The sequence below is a fragment of the Idiotropiscis lumnitzeri genome, chromosome 15 (assembly GCF_059441095.1).
Source record: "Idiotropiscis lumnitzeri isolate Australia: NSW breed Sydney's pygmy pipehorse chromosome 15, RoL_Ilum_1.0, whole genome shotgun sequence".
Classification (NCBI taxonomy): Eukaryota; Metazoa; Chordata; class Actinopteri; order Syngnathiformes; family Syngnathidae; genus Idiotropiscis; species Idiotropiscis lumnitzeri.
This window is the reverse complement of record NC_142405.1, coordinates 3,160,254-3,174,933: the sequence shown is the minus strand read 5'-3', so window position 1 is coordinate 3,174,933 and position 14,680 is coordinate 3,160,254. Positions and strand designations below refer to the sequence as shown.

Sequence of the window (14,680 nt, the reverse complement as noted above, 5' to 3'; positions counted from 1 at the left end):
GGCGTCATGCAATCTTTATTTCAATTCCGCTATTCAAACACGAGATGGCAGCAGTTGCCATGCTACTTGAATGAAAGTGCCATATGGACAATACTATTTGCGGTTACTCTTCACCATTTGTTTTGTTACAGAATGCCAAATAATGGACACTGGAGTCAGTTAAATTAATGTCCATAAATAACTTGTCAGAATCCGCTAATTGATGATGAAATGCTTGGAATGCTTTTTCATTTTTTTAAATAAAAAAAAGTTGGACTTTCTTCAAAATCGCCGTTAAAACTAATTTCCATTGTGATTAAAATGATTTATTTATTTATGTAAACGTATATCATTTCAAGCTGATTTTTTAAATATATTTTTATTTTATTTATTATTTAAATTTGTATTTATTTATTTATTATTTTTTGTTTAAAAAAAGTTAGACTTTTTTTCATCAACAAACTCAATGTATTTCAGCACTGTAAATACTTGAAATAGTCTCACCTCAGCTTCTGCCAAGGGCTTTCAGTATAAAAGCAAAAATTAAAAAAAAAAAAAAAAAAAAGAAGAAAAACTTTCCAGCTGGTTACGTAAAGTGTTTTCATCTTTTTGGGCGAAGTCAGTGGAATGTTCAGTGATGGTGTCATATGGGAAGTGTACTTATGATAGCATGTGTATGGCTTAGCAACAAATCCAGAACAATGCCCAAACATCTGCATAGGGAAAAAGTGAGCTAACTGTCATGAATGGTCAGCATCAAGCCAGATCTGATTTGAAGTTGGAGGTGTTGGCGTTAAGGGATGATCTCTGAGACACCACGAGGCCTCCGGGCGCCAGATCATATTTCCAAGTAAACTGAAGAGAATGAGTCAGATAAAATAAAATAAAAAAAATCATGGGGATTGGTGAGTCAATGTTACTTCCGGTAATCCAAAACTGCTCAGACCTCACAGTTTGCCACTCTTTTGGATGCCTGAAACACACTCCACTCCCTCGCTTCGCTCTGTTGAACACGGACAAATAAACAAGAGTCACGTGACTTCATCTCATGAATATTTTTTTAGCGTATTACTACTTTTAAAAAAAAAGGGCTTTGCAATTTTTCTTCAGTGAATTTGCAAGTTATTTCTAGGGTGAAGAGTTATATTTGGCACGGAATATTAAATGCAGAGTGGACATATCATTAGGGACACCTATGCAACAAGCAGCGATGAGACAATGATTGGAAGACACAAGGGGATGACAAGCACAGGTGGAACCAATAACCAAACAAGACAGACAAAGAAACACAAGAAACTAAATTCTTAATCCAAACAGCCCAGACAGAGCACGACAAATGTTGTGCTATGTGCATTTAATCTTCAGAATGTGCACATCACGCTGATCAATCCGTATCGACATCATACAAGACGTTCCCAAAAAGAGGACTGTCGTTACAGAAAATGGATGAAAGCAAAGTTCCCTCCGTCTCGCCACCTAAAAATCAAAGCATGAACAAAATATTTTTCCTAAATTGGTCATAGCAATAAAACAAACAGAAATCTGAATAATTCTAATCCATTATACCGGCGGCGTCGACCACATGTGATGTCCAAAAATTGTCTGACAGGCAGCCAGATTAGACAATGAAAGCAGGTTTACTCATCTAATGATGTTCACAGGAGAAATGTGGTCTGGAGTCAACAAGCATCTCCATAGCCACGTGCTGCGCAGAGCAACGAGCTTAGCCATTGACTCACTGGCTATAAAACATGACAGCACTTTAAATCACAAGTTAAGTGGCAGCAGGTGAAAGAGTTGCGAGAGTGCATGCCTGCGAGGATTCAATGAGGGAGTAGTTCGAGAGGCATTCCGTTTACGCACATGCGGACCAGCGTTGGGAGTTCAAGACCCTGTCAAGCGAATTATGAGATTTGTTTCTAAATACATGTTTGAGGATCAATGCTGGAAACATGAAACGTTTGAAAACTGCGGAGCACTCAGCTATGCAATGCTCAAGTAAAATTTCCTGATCTTTTGGGTGTGGCTGAAACAGAGACAAGTGAAAGACTTGGGTACGAGCATGAGTCACCGCAGCCCAAATATATAGCACTTGAACACTTTTTTTTTGTTTTTGATCAGTGGCCACTTTAGAGTGCCTCGTTGTCAACCATGAGTCCATGCAAGGCAAACAGATCAAGGCAGAAAAGCGAGAAGGGGTGAAAATTGAAAATAATTTACATGTGACTTGACAGATAGTGCCTAGAACACAGGTGTGTTGCAGCTGGGAGCGATTGAAAGCATGCAGGAAAGTAGCGCTCCAGGATTGGAGTTTGGCACCTAGGTCCTAGAACCATTGGCTGAACGAGGATTTTTTTTTCCTTTGGGAGGGGCGAGGATATCTCAGAGGGTCCGCAAAACTATTTATTTTAACAAACCCCAAAAAGTCTGCAGAGAACACTGACAAACGTTTATTAAATGAGTGTGTGTGGGGGGGGGGCAGTGCCCCTGGGGAACTCCCACTAGCTCCGCCCCTGCCTGGAGCGTGGCCACGTCACCGGATACAACCCCAAATTATTCCAAAATATTGAAAACAAAAATATGACCGTATATGCTGAAAAACCTTCGATTATGAACGATGGCAGCACAAAACGCCCTTGGCGTGAGCTTGTGTTTCTTCCCGTAATTTCTTATTTTGAGGATCCGACCAATGACCTCATTGATCGATCGATTCTTATCAATATTTGTTTTTCTTCCCCTACATGCTCCATCAGCCTGAAACTACACCACGTGCACTATTTGGAATAAAAACGCTAAACATGCTTTACACCTGAACTCTGATCCAGTGTGGAATTTGTGCAACAAAAAGTGAATGGATGTGTGTGTGTGTGTGTGTTGGGGGAGGGCTTAAAAGTAAATGCCCCCATTATTCATTTTAAACACAATTCAGTGTTTGATCGTGGGGCAAAAAATAACCTGTGACTGCATCAGCCCCAATAAGAACAATCCTGTGACTGCTGCTGCCCTGCATACTTTCCTTAGGAATGGAATGCTGCTGCTCCAGGCAAGCTTCAAGACCCCCCCGCCCCCTCCCGCCACGCCCCCCTTCCCCCAAACTTGTTGGTGCTCAAGATCACTTTTTTTAAGATCTTATTTAACTCCAAGACTACAAGCTTTCGTCGACCAGATTAGGACTTTTTTTCCCCCTCTCCGCAAGAAAAACAGACTCTTCTATTTCTGGCTTCCCCCTCCCGGCGCTGACGTCAGCACTAAGTTATTTTCATGAATGGAGGGGGCGGTCATGAGGACGCGGTGACGTCAGCGCTTGCGGAAGCGGGAGCGTGGAATGTTAGTAACATTGTTGTTGTTTTGGGCTGAATTGAGTTAGCAGGACAATCCGCTCGCAGGCTGGCTGGCTGGCTGGCTCGCCGTCTGCCGGACTCAGCAAAGCGGCTTCGACGGCCTCGTTTTCCCGGGGGGGGTGGGGGGGTTAGGTTCCCACCTAACCGGACATATTTTTTTTTCTTTTACATATTTGATTTTTCCGCTCATTCCTGTCCACGGGGATCCACGCGCGCCCACAGAGGTGAGGTTGTTTATTGATCTGACTTGCAATAAGTTTTGACATGCTGCAAAAAACGCGATTCAAAAAATTCCAAAATAAAAACAGTTTAAGTCGACATGTGTTAAACAAAAAATAAAACGGCTTACTCGCGAGTTTGCGGTTACTTTGAAATAAACACAGAAGACGTTCCGAGTGAAAGTTGAACGCACTGAAGTGAACACATGCGTTAAAGTGAAACCTTAAAAGTGGTTTACTTCAGTCAAAAGTGCAACACTAAGCTATATTTAAATAATGCTACGTGAATTATTGGCGTTATGATCAGCTTTTTTTTTTAAATAAATAAATAAATACATAAATTGGGTTTAAGAGTCTGTGAAGTAGTTTTATTTGTTTTCATTCTGGGTGTAGTGTTAAAAAATAAATAAATAAAACATCCCAAATCCCTTTGACATTGGAATACAACACGTGGTGTACATTTTGGACATGTAGGACAAAGGGCACCATGAGAAGTCAGACCACCAGGGCAGGCAAGGCTGGTGGGGGAGCACACATGCACACATCTTCATCAACAATACATGACTCCCCGGAGGGGGGGGGCACAAAAAACAAAGCCTCATCCCATGTGGATAATGTTGTTGAGCTGTAAAATCATGCACTCGTAATCAATTTTATGAGCCCGTTTTATGAGCGTGTGTGCTCGGTTGAACTTCTGACGCAACTCGGCTTATGTATGGTCCTCATTTGAGTCACTTCTTCTTGCACTTTAAATGTCACCAACTTGCACTTTCAATCTTGTTCCGGGTGGGTGCACAGAATGTGGGAGTGGGCGCTGTCATCTGTCATGAGTTCAACATGTGGCTCCATTGACCCCCCCCCCCCCCCCACTTACACACACACACCCTCAATTTTTATTTTTTTATTTTTTATTAAGGCTGAGTCACTTCTTTTCCACTGGCGCGCTTGTGGCGTGAGCATGATGAAGCGCACGAGATCCAGACAAGGGATGTGTATTTAAATTGTCACCAGTCATTGACTCCTCTGCCTGGGATGAAACGCGGGAGAACAGAATGCGGAGCGCTCATGTGGTGCTGGTTGTTGGAGTGTTGTGAAAGTGACATAGCTGCGGTGAGCAATGTGATGACTCACAGGGATGTTTGCTCTGATGTGTGTTTTTTTTTTTTTTTTTTGCCTCGCTTGCTCGGAGGGAGGGAGGGAGGCGGATGATTGGCCGCGCAAGCCTGCGATTTTACTCTCGGGTAAACATCATTTGCACAGCTAATAATACATGAGGTTACACCTGTGCAATCGAATGGGATCCAAATACGATGGCTGTCGCCAAAACGTTTGCTCACTAGGAGCAACGTTTTCTGGAAGAAGAAGAAAAAATATTTTAGGCAAGCGCATTGACGCTTGAACAATGAATCAGATTAAAATTGACATGGAGTAGAACACAGCTTTCAGTCGCTTGATTTTATTTTATTTTATTTTTTTATGGCTGCACCTTTTATTTATAAAGTGTTTAGTGATAAAGCAGCAGATTTGGTCGCTAATCTGAACTTGAACCTCAGAACTGTGAGGCAGACATGCTGGCCCCCTCCCAGCATCCGTTTGCTATTTTGGAAAGGAATGCTTGACCTTGTTTTGAGGCGTCATGAGCGTGCAAAAAACACAGTGCAGGTGTTCCTAATGAAATGACCTGACGCTTTCACGGCCACGCGCGATGACCTGCCCGCCGTCACGTCGGCCTCATTGCGCTCTGACTCGGGTCGAGTTGATTTATTTGGTGGGGAATTCCTCGTTGGATAGGATGGGACAAATCCGGCTCTACGATGCACATTTTGCAACTTCCTGATCCCGCCCAGAGTGAGAATGCAAACCGGCCGCGTCCATCCAAGACGGTGTGAGCTTGTTGTTTTGCTGCTCAAACGTGTGCTTTTTCGTCTCTTGTTATTCACACACGGCTCATTTTCCCAGCCCTCGCTCTGCATTCTTGAAATTGTCTTTTGGAATACAGCGAGTTCTCCTCCCTTTCCGCACCAAAGAGCTGCGGTGGCCATGCCAACCGTTGCTCGGGCTACTTTTCCTTCCTTTCTCATGAAACAACGGGATTTTCCAGGAAACGTCAGATCGGGAGGGTGCGATTCCCTGCCTGCCGCTTGCGGCTTTTACCGGTAAACAGCGTGACTCACCGCTCGGCTATGCGCTGCGTTTCCTTCACATCGGATCCCGGCGAATGTGCTGCGCTGGGGGAAAGAGAGTGGAATCTGCACATGTACGGGGTCTGTTGGAGGGCTTTCAACAGCCGCCTGGGGATCGAGAGAAGAAAAAAAAAAAGTGACTGCAAATCTGCCGTAGGAACATGCAAACCAAAGAAAAAGGAAAACAAGGCGTCCAAAACGGGCCAGTGTGTTGTTTATTTTCGGAGCGGTTACCTGCTGCAACCTTGAACTTGACCAGATGCCTAAAAAAACAAAAACACGTCATCAACTGAACACTCAAGTGTTTTGCAAATAGTGCTCGCGTTGAAAATAATGAAAACGAGCCAAGTGGTTTTCGACCAAAGAGAAAGTTAAACCGCTTTATCATAAAAGTAAAATAAAGCAAAAGCACTCACCAGGCATACAAGGGAAGTCAGAACATAGCGGATTTCTCACGTCGGCCTTCAGTGAAGGCCTACTTGACTAAATCCCCTCATACCATCAATCACAAAATGCGTTCATCACCTTCAACGTAAGGCCAGCGAGAAGGACTCACTGTAACCAACTTGTGATCCGATTGGCGTGTTTGTTTCACGTCGTGACTCGCCTCGCCGCCTTTTCTCTCAACTCTTGCGGCAGCGGATCACTTCGAGCTTTGTCGCATCATTGGAATTGGGCTATTGGCGGGGATTTTTAAGGTCATGCAATTAGGTGAGGTTTCAAATGGAAAAAAAAACAACAAATGAAGTCAAGTCGAAGGAACCGCAACAAAACCTCTCTGGGATGCCGTTTGATCAGTTCAAATTTGGAAGCGGTTTTCCCACAGCAGATCTGTTTCGGTCAGAGTGGAGCCATTAGCTGACGTTTAAAATTCTCCATTTTTATGCTTATTTTCGATGCACGGTAAAAATCAAGAAAGGAAAGTACAACGAGGGCCGCTCTATTTTGGAAAAAAAATTATTTTATATTATATTAGTAATAATTGCAATTGCGATTATTCAAACAATAATTTTTTTGGGGTATAATTTTTTTTTAAAAGTACGAATGGAAACAATAGTCAGATAAATCAAATGTATTTGATCTTATAATAATAATAATAATGATAATAAGGTGCCTGAATGTGTATATTCAAGTATAATTTCCTTGTACGTACTATCGTATTAAACTTTGTAAAACGAGTACCATGGTTCATATATAGAACAATATCTATCGTATTAAATAATCATTTGTTATGATTATGCCAATTTTGCAATCATTGAGCGTAATAATCGTAATTGAATTTCGATTAATTGCACAGCCCTAGGTGTAGCAGTCTTTTATGAATAAGGAGAGAGCGAGAAAAGCTGCAAATAGTCGTCTGTATATTGAAACGTGTTTGTAGCAAACCTCGCGGCGTGCGAGCACGAGCTACGTTGGATTAGTTTGGGCACGTGAAGTACGCCAGACGCCTCGGAATTCCAGACATTTTGTACACTTTGCAATTGTTGTTTTACAAGCGAGGAAGACCCCTCCTTGTTCTCTTGTAGTGGAGCATGGCGGGACATTTTCTGGTTTGCATGAGAGGCTCCGGCACATGTGTGTTTACTCAGGAATGTGGTTTTTGTTCTCCAATCGAGCCATCTGTGGCCGTTTTTTTTTTTTTCCTTCTTTTCTCGGTGAGGTATTTTCCCAGACTGCCTTTACAGAATGGCCTCGCACGAGTTGTTTTCTTGATTGCGTCTGTTTGAGGAGCGAGAGCGAGAAAAAAAAAAAGAAAACATCTGTCTTATTTGGACTCGAACGCCTGGGTTCTATCATGCGAGCTCTTGCGGAGGGAACGTTGGCATCTTGATGAGGAGAACCTTAGAAAAACATGCCTGAAGAATTTCAGGAAAACATGCCGGAGGCTCCCCTTGTATGAAGGAAAGGGGGGGGGGCCTCCCCTTCTGCCATCATGCAACACGTTTCCATAATCGTCCCGAGGAATATTCCCAGGGACCCCCTACTGACGCAACGAGACATTTTTGACCTACTTGCACACGAGGAATTCCATATATTAAGATATTGACTTTGTGATGCAGCTGTGGGGAGAAGGAGGAGGGAGGGGGGGGGAGATGTTGCTTGAATCCCGAAACAGGACTTAGCGGTTCGCTTTAATCATGCGTTTCTGCACGCTGGGACACTTTGATGTCCGTCTACTTCCTGACAACTGCGATGCCGCGATTCAGCTTCTGCCAGCATTTTCAAAATAGCCCTCAAAAAAAAAAAAAAAAAAATATTCGCCTCAAGCACTGATTCTCAAAATGCGGTCTGGCAAAGAATTCCTGAATTACACGGGCATATCAGGGGTCAACAACCTTTTTGAAACAATTTTTGGGGTACGGATTAATGCGAAGGGGGTACCGCTTTGATCAAATGCATATAATGTCTTTTTAATGTGGAAAATATTCAAAACATATTGTAATCGCATAATTATACATGAATATATATATATTGCAAATCCTTCTGGCGGGTGCACTTTGGCCACAAGGGGCAGTCACGAAGACAAAAAAAAATGACTGTAAGGGACTCACTAAAAGTGCTGTTTTCACAGAGGCGAAAGAATATATGCGCGTGAGTAGTCTTGGATTATCCGTCTACATGTGTTGCCGCACCATCGGTATGCAAATATCCGTTGCTTGAAGGGTTAGAACCACAACGGCTGATGCTATCCGTTAGCGCATCTATCGCATTTTGTGTTAGCTTTAAACCCGTGTAGGGCAAAATTGTGCGCTCGTTTTAAACGCCCCGTGTCACTCACACAAAGTGGGAGAGTTCAAAGTTCACATGCAATTATGTTATACATGAAATACACGTCTGCATTTTGAGTCAAACTCTGAATGCGTCATGATGGTGCTGCTTGAAAAGAAAATAATGATTGAGGTGGTACTCGTGTGAGGACCACCTTCGCCCCACCCAAAGGAATATTCGTCTTCCCAGGATATCACTTCTAGTTAAAATGTCGACTTGGCAGAAATCAGTTTGAGCGCGGCGGGCTAAATTTACCCCGCAGAGATAAATAAGGGCATGCAGAGGCTCAGGGAAGCCCGGCGTAAGAGGATCCAAGCAGCGGGATGCTGATAGACGACATTGTCTGCCGGTAAAAAAATACACCCGTGACGACGAGGGAAACTATTCCGCCGTGACACGGGGAATTTTCCACAAGCCGCCCCGGTAAAGGTCAACATGACTGGACTGTAAATGTTATGCTGACGTGACAGTCATTTATTTACACCCTGTCATGTGGCGGTGGCGATTACGGAAGGGACCCCCTCCTCACTCACTCGATGAGGTAGGAGGGTGGGGTGGGGGGGACTTGTTGGTACGCTGCATGAGCTTGACTGCTGCGGTTATGAATGAGCCTTGTTTACCCGCTCGCTGGCAATGTGACTCACACTCCCACGCCCATTCACAGGGGCGTTGCCATGGCAGCCACTGAGCACGGCGCACAGCACTTCAAGTCCTGAAATGGAGCTTTGCTTGGGGCGAAGTGTTTTATTTTTTTTTTTTGCGGCTTTTCCTAAAGAGTCCAGCTTCTATATGGGATGCTGGCTTGTTCTAGTGAACTACATTCTTGGGACAATCGGCCCAATCGAGGTCCTGCTGTCCTCTGCTGGTACCCGTGGCAAACGGCACGATGCTAAAAGTTGATACGGAGGTATTAAAATCGGGTTTTCGTCATGCTGTCAATTTGAACTTGCTTCTCAAATAGTGGGACGGACCCCCCGGGGGGGGGGCGTGAGTGGCCCTAGGAAACATGCTTTTTTTCCCCCAGCTGTACTACAATAAAGTGTAATTGCACCCCCACTCCAGTAGGTGGCAGGGGCGCTCTCCTTGTCCATTGTGCACAGCGAGTATTAACTCTACAGTGTGGGTTTGTTTTGCAACAAAAATGCTATTATTTGTAGTTGCGGCGGAGAGTGGGAGGTCGGGGGGTGGCGGGGGCGCGAATTATTTTCTTCTTGCTGGGGGGGGCATAACAGAATATCCAACAACGACAGCAAAAAAAGTGCACCACAAACATGGGAAAGGTCGACCAACGGCCAGCATTACGCGTTGTGAAGGCCCTGGGCAGATTATACTGACAAGGCTGAAATGTGATTGGACGATGCAGCTCAGCCAAGAGAAACAGGACAAAAATGAAGAAAAAAAGCGAATTGTCCACTTATAATAATAAGTGACTAATGATGTTCATTTCTTCCGCATCAGTGCGTCTCCGGCGAGAGAGTGGCAAGTTGTCTGCATGCAGGGAATGACGACTCCTTTCAAGACGAACAAAGCTTTAAAGGTAAGCTCCGGTTTGAGACGACATGTTGGACGAGATGCGAGGTCGTCACGCTGCGGTTTTTTTGTTCCGCAGGTCAAGAAGGAGTCGGGCGAGAATGCCCCGGCCCTCAGCGACGACGAGCTGGTGGCCATGTCCGTGCGGGAGCTCAACCAGCACCTGCGCGGGCTGACCAAGGAGGACGTGGTGCGGCTGAAGCAGCGGCGGCGCACGCTCAAGAACCGAGGCTACGCCGCCAGCTGCCGCATCAAGCGCGTCACCCAGAAGGAGGAGCTGGAGCGCCAGAAGACGGAGCTGCAGCGCGAGGTGGACAAGCTGGCCCGCGAGAACGCCAGCATGCGGCTGGAGCTGGAGGCCCTGCGCGCCAAGTACGAGGCGCTGCAGTGCTTCGCCAGGACTGTGACCCGCGGGGGGGCCCTGTCGCCGGGCAAAGTGGCAACCACCAGCGTCATTACCATCGTCAAGTCGGCCAACCACAACAGCTCCGGTCCGACCCCTTTTTCGGCGCCATCCTAGTGTCCGCTGGGCTGGGCTCGGCTTTCCCGCCTGATCCTGAGTGGGCCTCACACGGCACCGAGAGGAATCTCACGAGGAAGACTGAAGGATAATCGACGGGATGACGAGCTCCACGTGATCTTATGCTGCATTCATGACTCTTCCTTTTTTCTGTTCTTTCTCTTCACTCCCTTTCAACCCTAAAAAAAAAAAACATCCACAGACCTGACATCGCCGGGTCGGCTTTGGAGTTTCCCCCCCAATCGCTTAGGTTTACACTTTGGAACAACATTCCCAACCTTTCTTTTTTTTTTTTTTTTTAAAAAGGGGGTTTACATTGTACCAGGTGTCCCAAAAGTCACTTGTATGTTTCTATTGGTTTTAAGCGTCATTTGGACAGACGTGAGGCCATCAGCATTTGGCAGCTTAGACTTTGTGTTTTTTTTTGGAGCATCTCACCAACTGAATATCGCAAAATTGGATTCGAGTTCAGAGACAAAATTATCTTTCTTGATTCTGGTAAAAAAAACAAAAAACAATAAAAAATAAATAAATCAAAGCCGTAAAAATATTGAGCATGATTGAAACTCTTGACCTTTTTTTTTTTTTATCTGAACTGGACAAAAAAAAAACATCTTGCCAGGCAGCAACTTTGCAACGCTGCACCAATGTCAACTGGCAAGTAATGGGCAAGGAAATGACATTTAAAAAAAAACTGCAACCCCAAAGCTGTTCGCCTCAAATCTGTCAGAATGACAGCTGAAAAAAAAAAAAAAAGGAAGTGTATCGTGAACTTTTGGTCCAGCCTGTATTTGCACTGTGCAAACCACCTGCCCCCGTCCGAGCAAAACTGGCAGGGTAAAGTTCCTCTTCTTTGACTGAGCGTAGAGATTTCAACAACGAACGACGACAAATAAAAAAAAAAAAACGTCCGAAATGCCTTCAGGTGGCATCACCAGCCCATATTGCTGTTTTGAACCAACTCACAGCGAATCATTTCCAAGCACAAAGCGTTGCCTTAACGAAGGCCTGAGAGATCATTTTCAAGAAGATGTTTGCGTGCCTCGCAGTCTTTTCGGAAAAAAAAAAAGACGACGACGGCATTTTGACCTCACGAGGCGACTCCGAGTGTGGATTTGTTGGTTTTCTGACGCCGTCTTCCCCATAAAGCACTTATAAAGAAATATTTGCTGCAGATTGGAAGTTCAAAGGATTTGTGTAGACAGTTAGGAAGAGATCAGAGTGTCATTAAAAAAAAAAAAAAAAGCGTGGTGCCAGATAAAAGCTAACAGCGACTTTTTGTGCGACACCATCCATTGTGTGAATGCTGAGAGATGAGCACTGCGGGGAAAAAAACTGATATATTCTGATTTTTGGAACGTTAGCCTTGTCAAATTGTGATGTTGGCTTACTACAATATAATTTCGGGGGGGGGGGGTAAAATTAAGATTCAAGTGTGAAATATTTTTGTCGGTGAGATTACAGCTTTCTCTTACCATGGCGCTGTTTTTCTTTTTTTTTTGTTGTAAAATTATTATTATTATTATTAAAATTAATACAATTTCTTTTGTCTAACATTTGGACTATTGTAATATTTGTTTTGCATCAAATTAGAATTTTTTTATCTTTTTACACAATTTGGTTTTGTAAAATTAGGACATATTCCATACATCATTCTTTTGCGACATTTTCCATAAATCGCAATTTTTTTGTATTTGGGAATTTATCTTTTTTCCACTTTCATAAAAAAATATATATATATATTACAATAATTTTGCAACTTTTATTGTCTTGTTTGAAAATGTAAAATTAAAACTTAATTGTTTTTGTAGCAATCCAATTTTTTTGGGTGGCGGGGGATAAACTTAAGGACTATTCTCAATTGTTCAAGTTTTCTTTTAGTTATTGTTCTCAAACTAAGTGTAATTACCATTTTTTTTTGTCAGTCCAAGCACTTATTGGAGATGAATCGGAATAACACGTTGCCAAAACACTTACAAATATTCCCAACTGCTCTGACGTCATCTCCTATTTTGCCATATTTTCTACGTTATTTTTTTTCCCCCATCTCTCAGCATTCACACACAATTTCTGAGGAGCCTGCAATTTCTAGTTGGGTTATTTTTGCCTCTTAAATGCCACTCTTTGGAAGGTAATCCATATTGGATAAAGTTAAAATAACTTAATGACAGGTCTTTACGAATGAAATACTTCCTGTACATTAAAGCTTTGGACGTGGGGTTGGCGTTCAGCTGCGGTCACTTGACTCCGTCCAGAAAGTAAAAGCGTCATTCCGACTGCAGGGTCAGGCCAAGTGTTGCTGCTGGTGACTCACACACAGTGACTATTATTTTTACTTTCCCAATTTTTCCCCCCCTTTCATTTCCATTGCTTTTAACAAACTCTCCTCTAGGAGAACTCCTGACGCTCGCCTCGTAAGCAGGTAGAAACTAAAAAAAGGATCCATTTGTTGCCACGGCAACCAAATGCAGTCAACACCCTTATGCTTTTCAGTCCTTCTCAAGTGAAGACACGATGTTTTGAAACACGTTATGCTCATGTCAGGATCGTCTCTGACTGTTGTCCCCGACCCCTCTGCCCCGCCCCTCCCCAAAAGAAAGTAGGCATATGGAGGGTGGGGGGCTTTGCTGCTGTACAACCTGCTGTGACCTTACAGCTGTGTTCTTACTCTCATTTTGTACTTTGTATCTTATGTCCTCTTCCTGACACATAGGTTTTATATACATAAGTATATGATAGAAATATATGACATATTTTTCTATATTTATGTTACTATCCTGGGAGTGGTGTGATTTACGTAACCGTTCTTTTTTAAGTCCACTTAGTATGATGCTGTCCATAGAGTAACATTACAATAAGAAAAATACTTGACTGAGTATTTATAGGCCAAGGATAGTTGCTGTCAGCATTTTTTTTTTCTACACGACTGAGGTTGCACACAAGATGCATTTTTATTTTTTGTTTTACTTCACTTGAATTACATTCTGACGGTTCACTTTTGATGTAAAAAAAAAAAAAAAGTGCAAAATCCAGACGCCCGATATGTTTTAAAAAAACATGTTTGACTCCCATGTGTTTTGTAAGCATGCATGTACAGCACACGTCGTATGTTATTGTTGTCCGCTTATTGCTCTGGCTTCACTTTTAACGATGACGGTCATGCTTTCGGAGCAGCCGTTAAAACTTAACCCTGAAAACAACTTCCACAGCTGCTAAATTCTGTCCCTCCACAATGAAGCCTGAGGCAGCCATAAAAACAACGCATCTTGACATAGGGAAGATTTAAACCGACAGCGACCTCATGTGGCAAAACGAGGCATTGCTGCCAGTTTCACGTTGACGCGTACAGTCCACACTGCCGAAATAACAGACAAACCTTTTTCCAGGTGAATCGAGTATGATGCTGGGTCCTACATTTATGCCATCTGTAAAGTAGTAGAAAAATAAATTAGCCACAAAGCAATTAAGCGCAACATGCAAAAGAAAGATGACATTACCTTTTTTGGGGGTGGGGGAGAGCTGTTTAATCAGTCCGCTTCTACCCTGGCTCTTTCGCATCAATTCTTCTTTGAGCCATGATGATGACATAGTCTAGAAACGTGCTCGCGTTGATTAATTCAGTTGTCTGAACACGCTCGACCAGTCACACAAGCTACACGACAGGTTCAAAGAAATGCTTAGCACACCGATTATGTGGATGAGATGTTTGTGTCGATTTTGTGCAGGCTAAAATATCTGCGAGAAGGCAGCGCGCGTCATTACTCTGCTTTTGCATATTTATTTCATTCATCTGTTTGTCATTCATGAGACGCCTAAATTATTTTTTGGTCAACTTTCACTTTCTTGTGTGTCCTCCTAGTGCAGAAATCCAATCTGTGTTTGCCTCTGCTGCATTTATTTTCAACCATGCTAAATTATTCCACGACAAAGTGTAGGCTGTGTCTTGTTTTTGTACTCGCAAATAAAAGATTTCTCCTCGTTAAATGGAAAGAAAATGTCACAAATTGTCTCACTTTGATCGGTCTCACGTGGACAATTCTCTGTCTTTATTTTCTAAAGTTTCAAATTATTGTACACTCACGCACGTCCATTTTGCGCTTGTCTAATGAACAGTAAATGGGTATTAAAATTATGACAAAT

General features: G+C 43.3%; 1 protein-coding gene and 1 long non-coding RNA gene across 3 annotated transcripts; one reads left to right on the top strand and one right to left on the bottom strand.

The window, feature by feature from the left end:
• Positions 1-1,280: 1,280 nt before the first annotated feature.
• Positions 1,281-2,015, bottom strand: LOC148322207 (uncharacterized). The gene is made up of 2 exons (XR_015846700.1): positions 1,546-2,015; positions 1,281-1,455 (listed from the first exon to the last, which is right to left on the bottom strand). It is a non-coding gene; the product is annotated as an uncharacterized LOC148322207 (long non-coding RNA).
• Positions 2,016-3,196: 1,181 nt separating this feature from the next.
• mafk (MAF bZIP transcription factor K) lies at positions 3,197-14,544 on the top strand. Of its 2 annotated transcripts, none has more exons than XM_088316829.1 (3): positions 3,197-3,544; positions 9,949-10,027; positions 10,100-14,544. In XM_088316829.1, exons 2-3 carry the CDS (start codon positions 9,983-9,985, stop codon positions 10,538-10,540), a joined length of 486 nt encoding a protein of 161 aa, XP_088172955.1. In that variant the 5' UTR covers positions 3,197-3,544; positions 9,949-9,982; the 3' UTR covers positions 10,541-14,544. The 2 variants fall into 2 exon arrangements, with proteins under 2 accessions (XP_088172955.1, XP_088172956.1); XM_088316830.1 differs by lacking the exon at positions 3,197-3,544 and adding an exon at positions 9,301-9,397.
• Positions 14,545-14,680: the final 136 nt, after the last annotated feature.